Raw genomic sequence first — 24,489 nt, 5'->3', positions numbered from 1 at the left:
CATGATGTTAGACTTTTCAAGAAAATTCAGCAAAATAAGAGAAGAAATTGTCAATAATTAAATGTCAATTACATTGCCAATTGTAACAAAACTTAATAAGGACATGGTATAAGCTATACAGTGAATTTCAATGCTGTAAGACCCCCTTGTTCTGAGAAAATAATTTTTTGACCAAAACTGAAAAAATAAGCCCTATAAATATCAATATGAAGTATCATCACCATTACATGAACAAAACTGAATGTGGCCATCCCTTAGATAACCAACTTTGATTGCTATGAGACAGACAATTTTAAGTACAAAAAGAATTTGAAAAAACTGAGCAAAAAGCAAGGAAAATCTTATTTAATGGGGGCATCCCTAGAAGCTTCATATCAAATTTGAAAGGTGTTGAACTAGGCGGGGTATCAGAGAAACTATTTAACCAAATGAGAAAATAAGTAAAATTTGGATATGCAAATTCTTCCTATGAACAAATCCAGTTCCAGTCATCCTGAGTGACTTTTACATCAAATATGAATGTTTCTGAGCAATTAGTTTTTGAGAAGATGTGCAAAGTTGACGGAGGATGATGAATGTCTAGTTAGAGCAGTAAATCAACCTGTATAGCACTGTGTTTTTGACAATTGGAATAAAAAACCTAGACACACTAAAGAAGACAGTGCAATTGTCAAACACACAACAGAGTTAAATTGTTGTGAAGGAAGACAATTATTGAATGCTTGTTTCCCTTGTCAACACTACAGGGTCGTACTATACATACTTACCATTCAGAAGGTGCAGGTGGGGGCCATGCTCCTGATATTCTGAGAGTTTGTGGTGAGGTAAATGTATTACCTTCATCTACCAATCCCACTAGACCATACACTACCAATACCATTGATGAACATCTGGATATGCTAATGGTTTGTCACCATTTGGACAAGTATGTTAACAACTTACTATCACAATTCTCTCAGTCCCTTACTGTATTAGATGTGATTTTGGTTCACATTTCTTTACAAAAATCACCACCTCTCAAATGTGTGAAATATAGTAGTAATGAATGCATTTATGTATCTGTTGAAATAATCTGTTGTATTCTTCTGAAACAAGTGACCCATGCTCTATAATAATGGAGAGGTTGTATGGGAAACAAATTTTGGATCATATGTTGTATTTCATTGGGTATCAATCTCTGACACCCATAAGTGATATTAAATCATTTGGATGATGCTGTACTATCATCCTGTCATCCCAGACCTATGACATGACAGTGTAATATAGCACTATCACATCACTGTGAAATACAATTATTACCTTATGATGTCATTTTTAGCTCACATTTGGTATATGTATACATACAAAAGAGAGCTTATATGTTTTGTATGTCTGTATGTTAGTATGTGTGGATGTATGTCCGTATGCATCGAAAACTCCAAAACTGCAGCACCTACCATCTTAGTATTTCGTGTACAGGTGTACTGTCAGTGTCAAAAATATGCAAATGAGGTAAAAGAAATGAAAATCCAGCAAAAATTGCTAAAATTCAGGCCAAATTTGGTTGAAGCTTGGTATGCAGGTTCAATTTGTTGCCTTGTATATGTTCAAATTGTGGTGAAATTTTGGATAGTTGTATTTTTGGGGCAATTTTCAGCATTTTTGGTTGAAAAATTATTTTCTCTGAATTAAATGTTCTGATTGCTTTGAAACTTGCTATGCATGTACCTGGAGGCAACCTTAATTGAGTCTGTTCAAATTGTGATGAAATTTTCACAGTGTACTTTTGGGGCAATTTTTCCCATTTTTGGTCAAAAATAATTTTTTGCTGACATTGCCCGTCCGATTGCTTTGAAACTTGGTATGCATGTTCCCAGGTGTAAAGTCTAAATTAAGTATACTCACTCTGGCCTGCCACATTGAACCAAATGTGAGTCAAGTGTCATTGATGCTCAATTTTTGCAGGTGTGTACTGTTAATTCTACGAAGGTTCGTGGCTACACCCATTCTAAAATGTTAAAGTGACACTGCAAAATTTAACCCTGTAATTTAATGCTCATTAAATAGAAAATAATGTGGTGTAAGGATGCAATCCTCAGAAACTGATATATCATGACTGATTTGGTTGAACAGTTTGTATTGTACTGCTTACCAATTATTCCTTTATCATCACATCACACAAGGCATGCAATATGTATAATGTAGAAACAACATTTGCTGCAAGTTGTTATGGACACAATCTCTATGTTTTACAGAAATCTAAAGGAGGATGTTGCTTTTGCTGAGTCTAGAATACGAGCAGAAACCATTGCAGCAGAAGATATTCTGCATGATATGGGTGCTATTAGCATGATATCGTCAGATTCTCAGGTATGGATGCTATCAGTATAATACCGTCAGATTCTCAGGTATGGGTGCTGTCAGTATGATATCGTCAGATTCTCAGGTATGGGTGTTGTCAGTATGATATCGTCAGATTCTCAGGTATGGGTGTTGTCAGTATGATATCGTCAGATTCTCAGGTATGGGTGCTGTCAGTATGATATCGTCAGATTCTCAGGTATAGGTGTTGTCAGTATGATATCGTCAGATTCTCAGGTATAGGTGTTGTCAGTATGATATCGTCAGATTCTCAGGTATGGGTGTTGTCAGTATAATATCGTCAGATTCTCAGGTATGGGTGTTGTCAGTATAATATCGTCAGATTCTCAGGTATAGGTGTTGTCAGTATGATATCGTCAGATTCTCAGGTATGGGTGTTGTCAGTATGATATCGTCAGATTCTCAGGTATGGGTGTTGTCAGTATGATATCGTCAGATTCTCAGGTATGGGTGTTGTCAGTATGATCGTCAGATTCTCAGGTATGGATGCTATCAGTATAATATCGTCAGATTCTCAGGTATGGGTGCTATCAGTATAATATCGTCAGATTCTCAGGTATGGGTGTTGTCAGTATAATATCGTCAGATTCTCAGGTATAGGTGTTGTCAGTATGATATCGTCAGATTCTCAGGTATGGGTGCTATCAGTATAATATCGTCAGATTCTCAGGTATGGGTGTTGTCAGTATAATATCGTCAGATTCTCAGGTATAGGTGTTGTCAGTATGATATCGTCAGATTCTCAGGTATGGGTGTTGTCAGTATGATATCGCCAGATTCTCAGGTATGGGTGTTGTCAGTATGATATCGTCAGATTCTCAGGTATGGGTGTTGTCAGTATGATCGTCAGATTCTCAGGTATGGATGCTATCAGTATAATATCGTCAGATTCTCAGGTATGGGTAATATCAGTATAATATCGTCAGATTCTCAGGTATGGGTGCTGTCAGTATGATATCGTCAGATTCTCAGGTATGGGTGTTGTCAGTATGATATCGTCAGATTCTCAGGTATGGATGCTGTCAGTATGATATCGTCAGATTCTCAGGTATGGGTGTTGTCAGTATGATATCGTCAGATTCTCAGGTATGGGTGTTGTCAGTATGATATCGTCAGATTCTCAGGTATGGGTGCTGTCAGTATGATATCGTCAGATTCTCAGGTATGGGTGCTGTCAGTATGATATCGTCAGATTCTCAGGTATGGGTGCTGTCAGTATGATATCGTCAGATTCTCAGGTATGGGTGCTGTCAGTATGATATCGTCAGATTCTCAGGTATGGTGCTGTCAGTATGATATCGTCAGATTCTCAGGTATGGGTGCTGTCAGTATGATATCGTCAGATTCTCAGGTATTGGTGCTGTCAGTATGATATCGTCAGATTCTCAGGTATGGGTGTTGTCAGTATGATATCGTCAGATTCTCAGGTATGGGTGCTGTCAGTATGATATCGTCAGATTCTCAGGTATTGGTGTTGTCAGTATGATATCGTCAGATTCTCAGGTATGGGTGCTGTCAGTATGATATCATCAGATTCTCAGGTATGGGTGCTGTCAGTATGATATCATCAGATCTCAGGTATGGGTGCTGTTAGTATGATATCGTCGGGTGTTGTCAGTATGATATCATCAGATTCTCAGATATGGGTGCTGTCAGTATGATATCGTCAGATTCTCAGGTATTGGTGCTGTCAGTATGATATCGTCTGATTCTCAGGTATTGGTGTTGTCAGTATGATATCGTCAGATTCTCAGGTATGGGTGCTGTCAGTATGATATCATCAGATTCTCAGGTATGGGTGTTGTCAGTATGATCGTCAGATTCTCAGGTATGGATGCTGTCAGTATGATATCGTCAGATTCTCAGGTATGGGTGCTATCAGTATAATATCGTCAGATTCTCAGGTATGGGTGTTGTTCAGTATAATATCGTCAGATTCTCAGGTATGGGTGTTGTCAGTATGATATCGTCAGATTCTCAGGTATGGCTGTTGTCAGTATGATATCGTCAGATTCTCAGGTATGGGTGTTGTCAGTAGATATCATCAGATTCTCAGGTATGGGTGCTGTCAGTATGATATCATCAGATTCTCAGGTATGGGTGCTGTCAGTATGATGTCGTCGCGGTGTGTTGTCAGTATGATATCATCAGATTCTCAGGTATGGGTGCTGTCAGTATGATATCATCAGATTCTCAGGTATTGGTGCTGTCAGTATGATATCGTCAGATTCTCAGGTATGGGTGTTGTCAGTATGATATCGTCAGATTCTCAGGTATATGGATGCTATCAGTATAATATCGTCAGATTCTCAGGTATGGGTGCTGTCAGTATAATATCGTCAGATTCTCAGGTATGGGTGTTGTCAGTATAATATCGTCAGATTCTCAGGTATAGGTGTTGTCAGTATGATATCGTCAGATTCTCAGGTATTGGTGTTGTCAGTATGATATCGTCAGATTCTCAGGTATGGGTGTTGTCAGTATGATATCGTCAGATTCTCAGGTATGGGTGTTGTCAGTATGATATCGTCAGATTCTCAGGTATGGGTGCTGTCAGTATGATATCGTCAGATTCTCAGGTATGGGTGCTAGTCAGTATATATCGTCAGATTCTCAGGTATGGGTGTTGTCAGTATGATATCGTCAGATTCTCAGGTATGGGTGTTGTCAGTATGATATCGTCAGATTCTCAGGTAATGGGTGTTGTCAGTATGATATCGTCAGATTCTCAGGTATGGGTGCTGTCAGTATGATATCGTCAGATTCTCAGGTATGGGTGCTGTCAGTATGATATCGTCAGATTCTCAGGTATGGGTGTTGTCAGTATGATATCGTCAGATTCTCAGGTATGGGTGTTGTCAGTATGATATCGTCAGATTCTCAGGTATGGGTGTTGTCAGTATGATATCGTCAGATTCTCAGGTATGGGTGTTGTCAGTATGATATCGTCAGATTCTCAGGTATGGATGCTGTCAGTATGATATCGTCAGATTCTCAGGTATGGGTGTTGTCAGTATGATATCGTCAGATTCTCAGGTATGGGTGCTGTCAGTATGATATCGTCAGATTCTCAGGTATGGGTGTTGTCAGTATGATTGTCAGATTCTCAGGTATGGGTGTTGTCAGTATGATATCGTCAGATTCTCAGGTATGGGTGTTGTCAGTATGATATCGTCAGATTCTCAGGTATGGGTGCTGTCAGTATGATATCGTCAGATTCTCAGGTATGGGTGCTGTCAGTATGATATCGTCAGATTCTCAGGTATGGGTGCTGTCAGTATGATATCATCAGATTCTCAGGTATGGGTGTTGTCAGTATGATATCGTCAGATTCTCAGGTATGGGTGTTGTCAGTATGATATCATCAGATTCTCAGGTATGGGTGCTGTCAGTATGATATCGTCAGATTCTCAGGTATGGGTGCTGTCAGTATGATATCGTCAGATTCTCAGGTATGGGTGTTGTCAGTATGATATCGTCAGATTCTCAGGTATGGGTGCTGTCAGTATGATATCGTCAGATTCTCAGGTATGGGTGCTGTCAGTATGATATCGTCAGATTTCAGGTATGGGTGCTGTCAGTATGATATCGTCAGATTCTCAGGTATGGGTGCTGTCAGTATGATATCGTCGGGTGTTGTCAGTATGATATCATCAGATTCTCCGGTATGGGTGCTGTCAGTATGATATCGTCAGATTCTCAGGTATTGGTGCTGTCAGTATGATATCGTCAGATTCTCAGGTATGGGTGTTGTCAGTATGATATCGTCAGTTTCTCAGGTACGGGTGCTGTCAGTATGATATCATCAGATTCTCAGGTATGGGTGTTGTCAGTATGATATCGTCAGATTCTCAGGTATGGGTGCTGTCAGTATGATATCGTCGGGTGTTGTCAGTATGATATCATCAGATTCTCCGGTATGGGTGCTGTCAGTATGATATCGTCAGATTCTCAGGTATTGGTGCTGTCAGTATGATATCGTCAGATTCTCAGGTATGGGTGTTGTCAGTATGATATCGTCAGTTTCTCAGGTACGGGTGCTGTCAGTATGATATCGTCAGATTCTCAGGTATGGGTGTTGTCAGTATGATATCGTCAGATTCTCAGGTATGGGTGCTGTCAGTATGATATCGTCGGGTGCTGTCAGTATAATATCGTCAGATTCTCAGGTATGGGTGTTGTCAGTATGATATCGTCAGATTCTCAGGTATGGGTGTTGTCAGTATGATATCATCAGATTCTCAGGTATAGGTGTTGTCAGTATGATATCGTCAGATTCTCAGGTATAGGTGTTGTCAGTATGATACTGTCAGATTCTCAGGTATGGGTGCTGTCAGTATGATATCGTCAGATTCTCAGGTATGGGTGTTGTCAGTATGATATCGTCAGATTCTCAGGTATGGATGCTATCAGTATAATATCGTCAGATTCTCAGGTATGGGTGATTATGGCTTGGCTATAATCATTGTTACCGTCTGGAGGGACACGGGGAGAAGGGTTTAGACCTTGCTAAGTATGGGTCGCCATGCACCACCACTTCTACTGCTTGCTGGATGCACTTGAGACGTAACCTTATCTACCAACCGCCTTCAAATTTACCGTTATCTAAACAACTTGCGTCACCCTTGCCACGTCATTATCCATGCGCATATCAGTATGATCAAAGCCACAGATCGTCCATTTCAACTTCTGCCACGCTCAAGTTCACACCACAAAATTCACCATGCCAAAACCGAAGAAAGCAGGGGCCGCGCACAGGCGGCCACCCGTACATCGGCGAGGGCGAAGAGACGCCCAGCGCACCTCGGCAAATACCTAGTACCCCAGTCAGTACCGACGGAAACCACACCAACCAACCCTGCCAGCGGCGTGCCGACAACCGCCACAGCGGCAGCCGATCCAAGTATGTCAGACCACGTCGCCAACTAATAGAAACCGGCATCGCAAGCGCCATTGATTCAATCCGACGGGAACTACGGCAGCCAACTACCAACACTACAGCACCGGCGCCTATCCCGACGCCCAACCTGCAAGTCCAGCCAACTGATACAGTCGTTGGTGCACTATCACCTGCTTCACTCATCGCCGCCGGGCCGACGACGCTCGCCGCTCCGTCCAGCTCGGTGCTTACTCAAGCCCACCCAAGTAATCATCTCGCTAATCGTAATGGATATCAACTCGCCATTACAGCTGCCCCACCCGACTCGACCACCAGTGGTGGCGCTGCGCACATCACCCTACCGATGGCGGCGCACCTCATAACAACAACCTGGACAATATGGCTGCGCCCTGCGCCCAGCCAGCCGGTCACAATGCACCGCCATGGCGCCCACCACCTAGCGCCGGGCCAACGGGCAAATCCTCTGCAGCAATACCCCCAGCCGACATGCTACTGCCATACGTCGATCAATCAACACTCAACGCCTTGGCTAACCTCGGTAAGTTCATCGAATTTGGTGACTTACACCCGGATGCCCTAGCTCCCAACTCAACCCAGGCTACCAAGACACAAGTAGCTTTCGATCCAGACAACCGTGGCGTAGCCGCATTCACAACCGAGGTGAAGCGGAAACTAACGACGACTTTGACACCTGGTTACAGTGCTCCCTCGTCTTTTTTCTTATATCGAACATTCTACTACCACATTTGGTGATCCCCATGACCACCCACCTTCGTTTCATCGCCTCCAAAGCTGCCGCCTACAAGCCGGAGGCCTGGCTCACGTACGACAATTCTTCCGCCTGTACGCTGCCCGTTACCCAGACAGGGCCAACTGGAGCAAGCCAAACCCAGACCTCAATTTCCAGCACTTCCTCAACCAGCCACACCCCCTGCGCCCTTCCTGCTTCGCCTGTGGCCAACATGGTCATGTGAAGACCGACTGCCCAAACCTACGCAGCAGCGATACCAACCCATACTACTGGGAGAGCTCAGCGAACAAGAAACAGTACGACGAACCTCAGGTATGTCAATCTCTCAACCGAGGCTCATGCAAGACCCCCTGCCAATATGGCAGGCTACACAAGTGCTCCGTGTGTAACGCGACTGACCATAATGCTTTGCAACACCACCAAGGCACCAGACAAGAGACCCCCCAGCCCTTTCGAGGGAGCGACCATCCACACAGCGACAATCGCAATGCTACAGCCGACGACACCAATCAACCTCACTAAGCTTCCAGCTGCCCTGCACGACCACCAGCATAAACAATTCACAGCCAGCCTCATCCATGACCTCACCCATGGTGCCGACATCAGCTCCAGTGAAAACCAAACACCACGCTACACACCCTCGACGCCAGTCAGCAACGATCAACCCGGATACCGTCTCCACCGCAATAACAAACTAACTGCACCTGGCCCACAATTGGCCCATTCGCCGTGCCACCTCTGCCATGGGATGGCAAGAGAATGGAAAGAGATGTACCCAATATTAGTCGCCTGTTCAATTTGGGGGCACGGCTTCCGCAGTGGTGCCGCCACAACCACCGCCGAAGCCGGCTTACCTGGCTGGCTCATAAAGACACTGGGCAGATGGAGGAGTGACACGTACCAGATCTACATCACGACACCATAGGAGACCCTCGACGTAGTACCGAAGGTACTCGCAACTTGCCAACAATTTGACGTAGGACTCTGTTCTCAGTGGACAATACCGATGATGTAATGGCGCTACATGAACTATAGAGACATGAAACGTTAGGAACAATGAACATATACTATGAGAAATCTCCCAATGACGCATGGTCACCACGGGGGGGGGGGGGGGGGGGGGGGGGGGGGCTGCTTTACTGCCGCACCGCAGTCATGCATGCCCGCGGTTTGGCCATAATTTGGGGGGTACTGTCATGGGTCTGCTGCGGGCGACTGGTAGCACGTTGCCCGATGCACGGTACCAATAACCCGGTACCGCCATCCAGGCCGCTATGACGCCTCGTTGCCCCCGCCATGGCAGTACATGCATAACCCCGGATTTCGGCCAAACACTTGTCTCCGTGTCGTTCCTTTGCGTTAATGGGTGATTATGGCTTTGCTATAATCATTGTTAACGTCTGGAGGGACACGGGGAGAAGGGTTTAGACCTTGCTAAGTATGGGTCACCATGCACCACCACTTCTACTGCTTGCTGGATGCACTGGAGACGTAACCTTATCTACCAACCGCCTTCAAATTTACCGTTATCTAAACAACTTGCGTCACCCTTGCCACGTCATTATCCATGCGCATATCAGTATGATCAAAGCCACAGATCGTCCATTTCAACTTCTGCCACGCTCAAGTTCACACCACAAAATTCCCATCCACCCTCCACTAGAAAAAAAAAAAAAAAAAAAAAAAAAAAAAAGCCTCGCTGCAGGCTAGCAGCTCACAATAAAAGATACTGTATGTCTCTATATCGCTAACTTTACATAATAAAGTTCCAGGGGGGTACTGTCATGGGTCTGCTGCGGGCGACTGGTAGCACGTTGCCCGATGCACAGTACCAATAACCCGGTACCGCCATCCAGGCCGCTATGACGCCTCGTTGCCCCCGCCATGGCAGTACATGCATAACCCCGATTTCGGCCAAACACTTGTCTCCGTGTCGTTCCTTTGCGTTAATGGGTGTTGTCAGTATGATATCGTCAGATTCTCAGGTATGGGTGTTGTCTAGATATGATATCGTCAGATTCTCAGGTATGGGTGCTGTCAGTATGATATCATCAGATTCTCAGGTATGGGTGCTGTCAGTATAATATCGTCAGATTCTCAGGTATGGGTGCTGTCAGTATGATATCGTCGGGTGTTGTCAGTATGATATCATCAGATTCTCAGGTATGGGTGCTGTCAGTATGATATCTTCAGATTCTCAGGTATTGGTGCTGTCAGTATGATATCGTCAGATTCTCAGGTATGGGTGTTGTCAGTATGATATCGTCAGTTTCTCAGGTACGGGTGCTGTCAGTATGATATCGTCAGATTCTCAGGTATGGGTGTTGTCAGTATGATATCGTCAGATTCTCAGGTACGGGTGTTGTCAGTATGATATCGTCAGATTCTCAGGTATGGGTGTTGTCAGTATGATATCGTCAGATTCTCAGGTATGGGTGTTGTCAGTATGATATCGTCAGATTCTCAGTATGGGTGTTGTCAGTATGATATCGTCAGATTCTCAGGTACGGTGCTGTCAGTATGATATCGTCAGATTCTCAGGTATGGGTGCTGTCAGTATGATATCATCAGATTCTCAGGTATGGGTGCTATCAGTATGATATCGTCGGGTGTTGTCAGTATGATATCATCAGATTCTCAGGTATGGGTGCTGTCAGTATGATATCGTCAGATTCTCAGGTATTGTGCTGTCAGTATGATATCGTCAGATTCTCAGGTATGGGTGTTGTCAGTATGATATCGTCAGATTCTCAGGTATGGGTGCTGTCAGTATGATATCATCAGATTCTCAGGTATGGGTGCTGTCAGTATGATATCGTCGGGTGTTGTCAGTATGATATCATCAGATTCTCAGGTATGGGTGCTGTCAGTATGATATCGTCAGATTCTCAGGTATTGGTGCTGTCAGTATGATATGGTCAGATTCTCAGGTATTGGTGTTGTCAGTATGATATCGTCAGATTCTCAGGTATGGGTGTTGTCAGTATGATATCGTCAGATTCTCAGGTATGGGTGTTGTCAGTATGATATCGTCAGATTCTCAGGTATGGGTGCTGTCAGTATGATATCGTCAGATTCTCAGGTATGGGTGCTGTCAGTATGATATCATCAGATTCTCAGGTATGGGTGCTGTCAGTATGATATCATCAGATTCTCAGGTATGGGTGCTGTCAGTATGATATTGTCGGGTGTTGTCAGTATGACATCATCAGATTCTCAGGTATGGGTGCTGTCAGTATGATATCGTCAGATTCTCAGGTATTGGTGCTGTCAGTATGATATCGTCAGATTCTCAGGTATGGGTGTTGTCAGTATGATATCGTCAGTTTCTCAGGTACGGGTGCTGTCAGTATGATATCGTCAGATTCTCAGGTATGGGTGTTGTCAGTATGATATCGTCAGATTCTCAGGTATGGGTGCTGTCAGTATGATATCATCAGATTCTCAGTATGGGTGCTGTCAGTATGATCGTCAGATTCTCAGGTATGGGTGCTGTCAGTATGATATCGTCGGGTGTTGTCAGTATGATATCGTCAGATTCTCAGGTATGGATGCTATCAGTATAATATCGTCAGATTCTCAGGTATGGGTGTTGTCAGTATGATATCGTCAGATTGTCAGGTATGGGTGTTGTCAGTATGATATCGTCAGATTCTCAGGTATGGGTGTTGTCAGTATGATCGTCAGATTCTCAGGTATGGATGCTGTCAGTATGATATCGTCAGATTCTCAGGTATGGGTGCTGTCAGTATGATATCGTCAGATTCTCAGGTATGGGTGTTGTCAGTATGATATCGTCAGATTCTCAGGTATGGGTGTTGTCAGTATGATATCGTCAGATTCTCAGGTATGGGTGTTGTCAGTATGATATCGTCAGAATTCTCAGGTATGGGTGCTATCAGTAGATATCGTCAGATTCTCAGGTATGGGTGTTGTCAGTATGATATCGTCAGATTCTCAGGTATGGGTGTTGTCAGTATGATATCGTCAGATTCTCAGGTATGGGTGTTGTCAGTATGATATCATCAGATTCTCAGGTATGGGTGTTGTCAGTATGATATCATCAGATTCTCAGGTATGGGTGCTGTCAGTATGATATCATCAGATTCTCAGGTATGGGTGCTGTGGGTGCTGTCAGTATGATATCATCAGATTCTCAGGTATGGGTGCTGTCAGTATGATATCGTCGGGTGTTGTCAGTATGATATCATCAGATTCTCAGGTATGGGTGCTGTCAGTATGATATCGTCAGATTCTCAGGTATTGGTGCTGTCAGTATGATATCGTCAGATTCTCAGGTATGGGTGCTGTCAGTATGATATCGTCAGATTCTCAGGTACGGGTGCTGTCAGTATGATATCGTCAGATTCTCAGGTACGGGTGTTGTCAGTATGATATCGTCAGATTCTCAGGTATGGGTGCTGTCAGTATGATATCGTCAGATTCTCAGGTACGGGTGCTGTCAGTATGATATCGTCAGATTCTCAGTATGGGTGTTGTCAGTATGATATCGTCAGATTCTCAGGTATGGGTGTTGTCAGTATGATATCATCAGATTCTCAGGTATGGGTGTTGTCAGTATGATATCGTCAGATTCTCAGGTATGGGTGCTGTCAGTATGATATCGTCAGATTCTCAGGTATGGGTGCTGTCAGTATGATATCGTCAGATTCTCAGGTATGGGTGTTGTCAGTATGATATCGTCAGATTCTCAGGTACGGGTGCTGTCAGTATGATATCGTCAGATTCTCAGGTATTGGCAGTTGTCAGTATGATATCGTCAGATTCTCAGGTATGGGTGCTGTCAGTATGATATCGTCAGATTCTCAGGTATGGGTGCTGTCAGTATGATATCGTCGGGTGTTGTCAGTATGATATCGTCAGATTCTCAGGTATGGGTTTGTCAGTATGATATCGTCAGATTCTCAGGTATGGGTGCTGTCAGTATGATATCGTCGGGTGTTGTCAGTATGATATCGTCAGATTCTCAGGTATGGGTGCTGTCAGTATGATATCGTCAGATTCTCAGGTATGGGTGCTGTCAGTATGATATCGTCGGGTGTTGTCAGTATGATATCGTCAGATTCTCAGGTATGGGTGCTGTCAGTATGATATCGTCAGTTTCTCAGGTATGGGGCTGTCAGTATGATATCGTCGGGTGTTGTCAGTATGATATCGTCAGATTCTCAGGTATGGGTGCTGTCAGTATGATATCGTCAGATTCTCAGGTATTGGTGCTGTCAGTATGATATGGTCAGATTCTCAGGTATTGGTGCTGTCAGTATGATATCATCAGATTCTCAGGTATGGGTGCTGTCAGTATGATAACGTCAGATTCTCAGGTATGGGTGCTGTCAGTATGTCACCACTTGTCTTCGACTCATGGTGACACAGTCATTGTGTCACTCATATTTTGTTTCATTGAATGAAGAAAAATGTTAAAGGAATAATATACTTATCACTGACACAAGCTAAGAATGTGTTATTTTTTGAAAAATAAAAGAGGTTTTCCTCAACAATTCATTATTACAACATCCAAGCTACTTTTCGAATAATATCAATATGCTGTACGCAATATATGTCAGTCATTTCTAGTTGTTGGTCATGTAAGAAAGGAACAGTGCTGATATGCGTGTACGGAAAACTGCAGGTGATTGCTCAGTCTGCATGTGTCCATACACAGATGATATTAGAGGCAAAGAAATTTATCTCAGACAAAGTTGTGCTATTTTTCCACCCACAAACATGGACTGAATGTCAACGGTACAGAATTTGTGACATCAGTCAGCAGGCTGCATCTTACTATCATTGGAATGCTGATGGACTGTGACTAGCTACAAATTTGTTGATTCCGAAAATTATTCGTGCAATTTCTTTGGAATATGTACAGTTACAGGTGTTATTCTCCTGTTTTCATTGTTTTAATGATTGATGTGGCAGTCTATGAAAATATTTCTTTCAGTTACTACTTTTGGAAGCATGCAGCCTAGAGAGGCTGCAATCATATGACCCCCGTTGTTGAAGTGGAAACTGTATGTCTACAGCATGAAAGTTCAGGCAGTCGAGTGTAGATATACGAATACTAACCATATTGGCGATAAAATTAAAATACAAGGACTCAAATTTGCTGACTGGATGTGTTTTGTCAGACCCAATAGTTATCACTGAGTTTACAAAATTATAACATCATACACAAAATTTTGATCACAGGAGAAATCCGGGCTGTCGTGATGTTTGTTTATACATTGAGAACATTGCATCAAAGATCTATGCAAGACACAGGCTGTCCTGATGTAGAACAACCAGAGTATCAATCCCATACTTTTGTCATGAGATGACAAACTTGGCTTATGCATGTGATAAAATTGTCTTATCATAATAGCAATTACATTAAGGAAGTGTATAATAACACTTCTGAAGAGAGACGCTGCAATATGATGAATATAATGAGCATTTTTCATTTTTTCATCAAATAATTCTCTTTGACTGCTAGGCTATGGGTCGTATCGGTGAAGTAATCTGTAGAACATGGCAGACTGCTGATAAGATGAAGAGATTTAGAGGAAAACTTGGCATTGAAAAGGTAATAGAATTGTCAGTCTTTTAGAGTGAGGTGTTTGCATAAGTCTCCAATACATCAGTCAAGATAGCCACCTTATAAATACAGTGGTATGACATCAGTGGTACAAAATGAAATTTCAAGTGTTTACTATAATTGCATTTGGTTTGGATTGTAACAATTTAATAGTTAGATCTTCACAATAAATTACAAGATTTGGACAATAGGACAATTGAAAACTCTAAATACTGTAACAGGAGACTAATGATCTCACTACAGCAGTACTCTTAACTGGCTGTTGTGTCCATGAAGGCTTGAACAAAGCACATTAATTGTCTTACACTTCTCCTAACTCAAAGTTTTCATTACACATATCATAGAAATGGCTTTCTGTCTTCCAATAGAGAAATAATTTGAATTGAACATAAATAGAACTTGCTGCTTGGCTTGGATGCAAGAATATTTGTAATAGTAATAACATAGTACAGTCACAAAAATGTAATATTTGTATCGTATGACTTTTGTTTTATATTATTTCTTACTATAAAATTCATACTTCCAGCAGTTGGTTCATTTGTATCATGAAAAGTATGATTATTAATTTATGCATTATCAAATGTATAATTACACATGTCAAGAATAGCTTTTCTTTATTTATTTTTAGGGTGATAATGACAATGTTCGAGTTCGTCGTTACATTGCTAAGTACACTATCAATCCAGCCATAGCTCATGGAATGGCACATAAAATTGGATCAGTAGAGGTAGGGTATATTTGGTATCTGAACCAATCAAGTGTACTGTTCATCAAAGAAATGTTGCTATAGTTTATTAAGAGGTGACTTCATGTTTAAGGTTATCACATTATCAATACCATGGCAGACTCAAAAAAATCCCGTCAGTGCCATAAAAAATTTCTACCTTTAAATCAAATCATGAATATATCTCAAACATTTTCATTCCACAAATTTCTGCATCCTCCTAAAATTTGTGACTTTTCACATATTCTAAAGAATGCCTTTTTACTGTAATTGGCCATAAAGTTATTGAAATAAAATTGTAAGGATTTACAAAGTTACTGTAGTATTGATGAACGTATGCTAGTTTGCTAAAAACTTTTTTATTTCCTTTCATCCTAACCAGGTAAATAAACTGGCTGATCTGGTGTTGTGGAAGCCGGCCTTCTTTGGTATTAAACCAGAGATTATCATGAAGGGTGGACAGATAGCATGGGCTCAGATGGGTGAGTAATACACAGTCTTCAACTTGAGAATGTACTTGAATGTGTGTTTTTTAATATTGAACATATGCTTATGATAGGTATGTGTTCAGCATGTCATTTGATATTATATTTTGCTCATAGGTATGTGTTCAGGGCCAGCTTACAAACTCAGATCATTCTATTGTAAATTCTGCTGGCATTATTGAAGACTAGTTGGGTGTTACATTACTTGACTAGGTATTTCAGTGCAGAAATGGATGTAAAATTTCTATTTGGCATTGTTCAACTTGTCAACAAAGTAAAATATTCATTCTGGTCTGGAATTCATCATGATATCCAAGCAATGTAATATCTGATATATGAGTGATGTTTTCCTTTAAAGTGTATATCTCACCTATTTTCTGTATGTCTGAACTAAATTGAATCGCATAAAACAATATTATTTTGAAAAATCCCTAACGTTGTAGTGGCAACTATTTCTATAGCAGTGTATTTCATTGTTACAGTTGTGAAAATTAACCCCGTCAGGAAATTATTTATTGATGGAAAAAGGAAAAAAAACACCACCATTTAGCTGAGAAATAGTATTATTTATTGACAAAATTTAAAAAAAAATGTTTTGTAGGTGAGATATACCCTTTAAGAAACATGGCAAGGTAAACTATGACTTACAAAAATATCCTATACCAGTCCTATAGGGTAGAGGCATGTAGGGTCTTATAGGACATCAGGCAGTAGTAGTCTTATAGGATTTTGGAACGCAGTCTTACAGGGAACCTTATAGGGAGCCCTATAGGGGGTCTTATAGGGAACCCTATAGGGGTCTTATAGGGGCCCTATAGGGGGTCTTATAGGGAACCCTATAGTGGTCTTACAGGGAGCCCTATAGGGGGTCTTGTAGGCAGCCCTATAGGGGGTCTTATAGGGAACCCTATAGGGGGTCTTGTAGGGAGCCCTATAGGGTACAGAATATGCTTTACATATTGTTATCATACTTTCTAAGAGATTGAACTCGCACAAGGCAAACAAACTTCTGTAAAAGAGTGCAGAAATTTTGTTAAGTAAGGAATAACTCCTTCTGATTTTGCCATTGGTACCAATGCAATGAATAACTGCAAAACTCACAAAAAGTCAGTCAACTTACAAAACAAGTAATTATAAACATGTAGTTTATTTCTAAAGGAATAAAGATTAACAATCAATCAAACCAGAAATCAATGCAATATACAGGGACTACAAAATATAAAGCAACCTACACATATGAATGCAAGGCCTACCTTTGACTTGTCACCTCAGCCAAGTGCATTATTAACTGAATAGATGTGTATCGTAACTCACGTAATTAAGAGGTCAGTTCAGCTGATGCTGCAATGTCGATTCTTACAGTTGTGACATATTAGTGAGCTCCCTTCTCCACAACACTGTTAGAATTTTGGTAATGGACCTTGGATCCTAATGTTCCATGCAATTTGGAGCTGAACTTTAGTACTTTTACATTAACAAGAGCCATGCATGTTCACTGGTGCACTGCCTCAAGTGCAAATGAATAATGCGTGGCTGTACTATTATGTAATCAGCCCATTGTAAATGCAGGAAACTATTTACATAACAAAGCAAAGGCACAGGTCAGCTCACTTGACCTTGGATCTAACAAAGAGAGTCTTTGTCTGTGTACAGTCATGACATGTACAAATGGCAAAAGGAATATGGTATGTTCCTGGCATGTGTGTGTAAATAGAAATAGCTTTTGAGAAAGGGCATATGAGAATGTGTAAAATTCTACAGACTATTTTTGTAAGGGAATAATTATAATTATAAACATTACTCAAACATTACTTGTTCAGTTTTACAGTCCTAAAAGTCAGGCAGAATCATCTTGTAGGGTGTCCTATAGGGCACAAATATGAGCCTATAGGACTAGTACGAACCCATAAGACATGACACATAAATCCTACAGCACAGGCGTTGTCCTATAGGACGAGTGCTATAGGATGGAGGTAGCCCTATAGGACTCCTGCAGGGATCCTTGGGTCCTACAGGGATCCTGTAGGACTTTTTTGTAAGGGAAACTATGAGAATGTGTTACATCAGGGATGTACAAAAATAGCAGGCAGCTGGCAAAACCAACAGGCTGTCAGCAAAGATTTGCTGGCTGGGAAAATATCAGTCTTATGAAAAATAGGTACCGTATATTTTGCAACAATTTAATGTGCCCACATACTTTTAGTGCCTATATTCCTGCCACCTGTAACCAACATCCCGTTAAATGTACACTTGTACCTGTAGCAGACTCACCATTTGGGATATTACTGATTTTGAATCCTGGTTGTGTAGCCTCAATGTCACTTTTAGAGCTTGGTGAGTTGGTAACACAAGCATGGTGTCCTAATTAAAGCCAGCCACTTTACTTCTCATTACTTCAGAGGGTCTTGATCTAGTAATTTGGCTTTGACCTGTTGGACAATTTGTCTTTGACCTGTTGGACAATCTGACTTTGACCTGTTGGACAATCATCTATCAATAAATTATGATAATATGCACACATAATGACAATTATTTTGTGAAAAAATAGTATATGTGTAAACCGTTTCATCTTGCGTTGCCGTTTATTTACAACACATCATCAATTTCTAGGTATGCCAAATGCTTCTATACCAACTCCACAACCGGTCAAGCAGAGGAAAATGTTTGGTGCCTATGGCAAATCCGTTACAGCAACATCAGTTGTATTTGTATCAAAAGCCTGTGCAGAGAGTGGTATCACAAAGACGTACGGTATCAACAAAGCTGCAGTTGCTGTTCAAAAGTAAGTCCATTACTTTGTTTTTAGATCTCTTCATTTCTTTCATTCTCATTCCTGTCAAATTTGTGGATGACTATGGCTCTGCTGTAATCATGCATGGTGAGCATTGAACAAAGGTGTAAAGCTACCAGAACACTCAATCATACAGTCCACATCATCACCCAACTACAGTCTTGTAACATAACTCGGATCACAGTCACACCCAGTTCTCACATGAAGGATCAAGTGCCTCACATACCTTGCATGACATGTAGTCTGATAAAATCAGGTTGAATCACTGCATCTCAGCCACCACTTTGTAGTCCATATCCTATCAGCCACCACTTTGTAGTCCATATCCTATCAGCCACCACTATGGTGTCCATATCCTATCAGCCACCACTATGGTGTCCATATCCTATCAGCCACCACTATGGTGTCCATATCCTATCAGCCACCACTATGGTGTCCATATCCTATCAGCCACCACTATGGTGTCCATATCCTATCAGCCACCACTATGGTGTCCATATCCTTATATTAGCCACCACTTTGTAGTCCATATCCTATCAGCCACGTCTTTGTAGTCCATATCCTATCAGCCACCACTTTGTAGTCCATATCCTATCAGCCACCACTATGGTGTCCATATCCTATCAGCCACCACTATGGTGTCCATATCCTATCAGCCGCCACTATGGTGTCCATATCCTATCAGCCGCCACTATGGTGTCCATATCCTATCAGCCACCACTATGGTGTCCATATCCTATCAGCCACCACTATGGTGTCCATATCCTATCAGCCACCACTATGGTGTCCATATCCTATCAGCCACCACTATGGTGTCCATATCCTATCAGCCACCACTATGGTGTCCATATCCTATCAGCCACCACTATGGTGTCCATATCCTCTCACCCATGGATTATATTAGAAGGGATAAATTTGCTGGAGTTAGGTTTCCCTTTAATAAGAAATAGCAGTTCTTGTATAACATGAGCTTTGATGTATACACGTATCATGGAACTTCATGTCTGCTGTTGTCGTATCATTTGTACGATGAAATCGACTGATCAGAGTCAACTGCTGTGTCATTCCTTTCCTTTCCAGTTGCCGTGGATTGACAAAGCGTGATATGATATTTAATGATTACTTGCCGGAAATCAAAGGTAAAATCCCAACAAATATATGAGAAATCTCACAATTACTTCATCAAAACAAACTGTGATTTAATAATATGTTAGTCAGCTGCAGGTAAACATTTAATTCTTTCTTTCTCTGAATACTGTAACAGTGATGTACTGTGCTTTGTAAGGTCATTTGACTGTCCCTTAAAAAAACTTGGATATTACAATGTCATATGCTGCTATCATACGTATTTTAATACAAAGAACCTTATATATTCATGTGCCTGTGCAAACACCCCTATCCAACAAAAAATACCCTTGAGTGATTTTTTAGCATTATTAATATATCAACATACACACAAATATGAAAATTTGTGATATTCATGTGTTTATATGGTATTTTTCTCCTCATTTCTGTCCACATCTTTATTTTGCTAGGTTATATGATCTGTTTCTAAAATCGCAAATTTCCTGCAAGTTTTCTGAATTATTACTGATTATTTGATTCATCAAATAGCCATAGAATAGCAAACCATCCTATCATTTTGTTGCCATGGTTTTACCAATGTCTGTTGTACATAAAATTTCTCTTCTTCTTTTGAATAGTAAATGCTGAAGATTACAAAGTCACAGTGAAAGACCCTAACCAAGACATGGAAGAAGAACACATCACTTGTCCACCTGCTAAAAAACTACCATTAGCTCAAAGATATCTCCTTTTTTAAAAGGATAAAGCAATGGGAGATTGCAACAATTAAGTTTTGTCACAATATTCAGCTATGGTTGCAACATTCCATTCTGTTCCATGATCCTCAATGTTAAATACTTGATTTAGCTTCTTATATCCGTACAATGCTTGTTTCTTTAGTGACGCTGTATTTTGTCTTTTCAAAAATAAGTACAGCAGATTTGTTGAAGGCATTCATAATGGCCTTGAAACAAAAGTAAAATATTTGAAAATTTTTTATAGTTTAATGGGACACAAATCTTCCTAATCTTATGCATTGGTCAGACACCCTAGATGGGCTTGCATTGGTCAGACACCCTAGCTGGACTTGCAAAGTGATTTATGACAATTTATTTGGGATCCATTTTGATATTAGTAATCTGATGATGTTATATTCTTACCTTTAAAGCAGAGCTGTCAGTTGGCATATGCAATTCAGTTTATTACACAAAAAGCAGTCAGTTTTTCATTTGAGCTAGCATGAATACCAGTACCTGAAGCTCAGATTCCAAAGATTTTGTTTCTATAAAAATGAGGAAGAAACAAGTCATTGACAATGACACAGTTCCCACTTGTTAATGGGTACTTAACTCTTTTCCTGCCAAGTCCATATTTCACCACCAAGTCAAGATGGTTAAAATTAATGAAACACAACATATTCCATATGGTGTATTTTAACATAATACTGCACATTTTAAGGCTGTTGAAAACATAAATACTGTTAACTTGATTTTTTTGGACTAAAGATGCTATAACAGACCAAGCCAAGTAGGTGAAAATACGTCGTGTTTTGGCTCAAAACCACTTTTTACTGATTTGGCTGATGGGGAATTGATACTGTCTGGCAGGAAAAGGGTTAATTACAAGTCCTCTGAGAGGACTAATGTAAGCTGCCATACTAATTACAAAAGGTCATTAAAATGAATCAATAAGTAGTTAATCGACAGGATGCTGCCAAACATTTTTGCATCCTATCCTAACACTGACAAGATTATCACTGGTACCGTATTTCATAAAGTTTGATGCAGTACTTTGGACATTCACCTTTAAAAACAAAAATCCATTATGTAAATGCAAACTACCAATTAATTTATATATATGGGTGTGTGATACCACTAAGTGTCATTGATTTGTATTTACAACACTATGAGATCAAATCTGTACTAAGTTTCATCAAATTTTACACAGTATTTGTGGATATATCACTCTAATTAGGAAAGTTCATTACATATGCAATTACAAATTGATTAACTTGACACTGATAAATGTCTTTTTCACTGTCAAAGCAATTTGAGCTCAATATCTGTACCAACTTTCATGAAATTTGTTGAACTATTCCTTGACATATCAGCCTAATTACCAAAATTCATTGAATATGCAAATAAGCAATTAATTGATAAGAAACTGCTACATATCTTTGCATGCCATTTGACTACTGGAAGGAAAAAATCTGTACCATGTTTCATTAAATTTGATGCAGCATTATTAGACATATGACAATAATTATGAAAGTTTATTAAATATGTAAATTAGCAATTAATTGACAAGATACTCCTTAATAAGTTCACATAGTATTATAATGCTGACAGAGTAACATCTGCATCACGTTTCATAAAATTTAAAACAGTATTTCTGGAGATAACCCATTAATTAGGAAAAGTAACAAAATATGCAAATTAGCAATTAATTAACATGATACTGCTAAGTGTCTTTGTACACTATTGTAGGGCTATGTGCTAAAGATTTGTACCATTTGTTTTATTAAATCTGTTGCAGTATATTTTAGACATCACCCTAATTGCAAAAATTAATCAAACATGCAAATTAGCAATTAATTGATGCAATACTGACATATGTCATTGACTGATATTAGAACTCTGTGTGAAAATCATCTGCACAAAGTTTCATCAAATTTGGCACAGTTGTACCAGAAACAACGCTCTAATCCAGAATTATGCAAATTAGCACTAATTATGCATGCCACACCAATATAAATGGACCTGCATATGTATGCCATAGTGTAGTATCCTTGTACCAAGTTTAAAAAGAATTGGCACAGGCATATCCCAGATATCTGCATTCATGAGCCCTGTGCATGGACACAGCATTAATATTAATTTCATCCTTGAACCCCTGTGGATCATACATTTGGACCCTGTGGATGGATATCAAATACAGGAAAGAAAACGGCCGTCACACGATTAATTTTGATCGAATCATTACAAAAATCAGCGTGCATATATATGTGATAGGGATTATATATGTACCAACTTTCAATGCAATCGCACCTGGCATCACTGAGAAATTTACGTGAATGTACGCACAGTCGTCAAATATAAGAAACAAAATGGCCGCCACACAGTCATTTTAGACTGGATCAAAACAAAAATCAATGTGCATATGTATAACATATAGAGTAATCTATGTACCAAGTTTGAATTGAATCGCTCCTAGCATCACTGAGAAATTTGCGTGAACATACGCACCGACATCAAATACAGGAAACAAAATGGCCGCCAGATGGCCATATTGGATCGGATTGTAAAACAAATCAACGTGCATATGTATGGCATAGGTAATAATCCTTGTACCAAGTTTGAACGAAATCGCTCCAGGCATCTCTGAGGGTGCGTTTGGGCATACCGTTCTCGTCAGGAGAACATCCGACGAGGGCGAGCTTCCGATGGCTGTTCTTGTTCTTGACGACCAAACAACACGGCCTCGCTTTGGCTGAACTTGGTACAAATGTAATTATAGTCACGGCAACAGACAACTGTCATGAAGGAGATCCTGTTTCTAAAGTGGTAGCGCTATATTTTAATCATCGTTCATACAGAAGCTTTCATCCAAATATTACGTTGAAGACGTTCGTTGTATTTGTACAACAGTTTACTCTCGAAAATTTTCGACAACACTCCAAAACCGAAAAACATCACATGTTTGGAAAGATCAAACTTGTAATAATAATTCACCTATCTCGACTTGTATCCTGAGACGTTTTTCATGCAATAGCAACATATCACTAACATTGCATGTTCGCGCGGGTGGTTTCCGCCATCTTGTTCTCGTCTGCTCCCGGTACAGACCTGGGGGTTGTGTTCTCCGTTCTCGGAACGAAGATTGGCTATTTCTGGAAATGTAGCGAAGAGAATCGAGCTCGCTCGGCATATCCGAGCACTGTTCTTGTGTTGAGAACAGTGCGCCCAAACGCACTGAGATATCTGAGTGAATGGACGGACGCACGGACATGACCAAACCTATAAGTCCCCATGGACACTGTCCGTTTGGACTAATAAAAGAATGAGGGTGGTAAAACAATTTGCACAATTCATTGTGATCTAAAACAATTGTTGAACTGAAGTCAATTTGTTACAGCTTACTGATTGGTCAAAGACTTGGATAGTTTTCATAATTCATGAGCAAGTGTTTAACATTATTTTATCAGAAAAATTAATATTCAAGCACATTTTCATTAATTTAAAAGTAATGAATTCTACACAATGGTTATAGGTATAAGTGTCTGAAGAAAGACTGCCATTTTCAATTCATTTTATCTAATTGATACACTATCAGCATACCAAGCCATTTTCCCCTGACTTTTTATTCCACTATGCAAGACTAGAATGTGCATGATGTTTTCACATCACAGATGCTGTAATTATTTTGGAAATAATATAATGATAAAATGAAGAAATAAAAGTATGATTTATGTTATCATAAAACTTTCTATATTGTGTTTATTAATCAGCTGAAAAGTTGCATCTCCATTAGGTCAACTCTTTGATATTACTCAAGACATTCTAATATTACTCAAGACATTCTAATATTACTCAAGACATTAAAATTACTCAAGACATTTTAATATTACTCAAGACATTCTAATATTGCACAATCTTAGTGTTGTCAGTGCAGGATTACAAAATGCCAGAGTAAGCTCATCATACTTTATACCATATGAACAATAAACATCTGGTCTTTACCCAATTAGATGTGGATGGCATTACAGTTTTCTGTCTGATGCTGGCCATTGCCTGTCTGTTAAAAGGACAGTGATGGTC

The 24,489-nt window shown here is 40.3% G+C and overlaps 1 protein-coding gene across 4 annotated transcripts in view; it reads left to right on the top strand.

Moving 5' to 3' along the window:
* Positions 1 to 24,153, top strand: part of LOC139136546 (urease subunit alpha-like) — a 53,858-nt gene extending 29,705 nt beyond the window's left edge. For all 4 annotated transcript variants that reach the window (XM_070704276.1, XM_070704274.1, XM_070704273.1 and 1 more), the window contains 8 exons: positions 747 to 925; positions 2,235 to 2,349; positions 14,506 to 14,595; positions 15,236 to 15,334; positions 15,714 to 15,813; positions 18,427 to 18,598; positions 19,688 to 19,746; positions 20,311 to 24,153. In XM_070704276.1, coding sequence (XP_070560377.1) covers positions 747 to 925; positions 2,235 to 2,349; positions 14,506 to 14,595; positions 15,236 to 15,334; positions 15,714 to 15,813; positions 18,427 to 18,598; positions 19,688 to 19,746; positions 20,311 to 20,429 — 933 coding nt within the window. In that variant the 3' untranslated portion in view covers positions 20,430 to 24,153. The remainder of the gene's footprint in view (positions 1 to 746; positions 926 to 2,234; positions 2,350 to 14,505; positions 14,596 to 15,235; positions 15,335 to 15,713; positions 15,814 to 18,426; positions 18,599 to 19,687; positions 19,747 to 20,310) is intronic.
* The last annotated feature ends 336 nt before the right edge of the window (positions 24,154 to 24,489 follow it).

This window comes from Ptychodera flava, chromosome 7 (genome assembly GCF_041260155.1).
Source record: "Ptychodera flava strain L36383 chromosome 7, AS_Pfla_20210202, whole genome shotgun sequence".
NCBI classification, from domain to species: domain Eukaryota; kingdom Metazoa; phylum Hemichordata; class Enteropneusta; family Ptychoderidae; genus Ptychodera; species Ptychodera flava.
The sequence above is the reverse complement of the archived record's forward strand: the minus strand, read 5'-3'. Positions and strand labels throughout refer to the sequence as shown.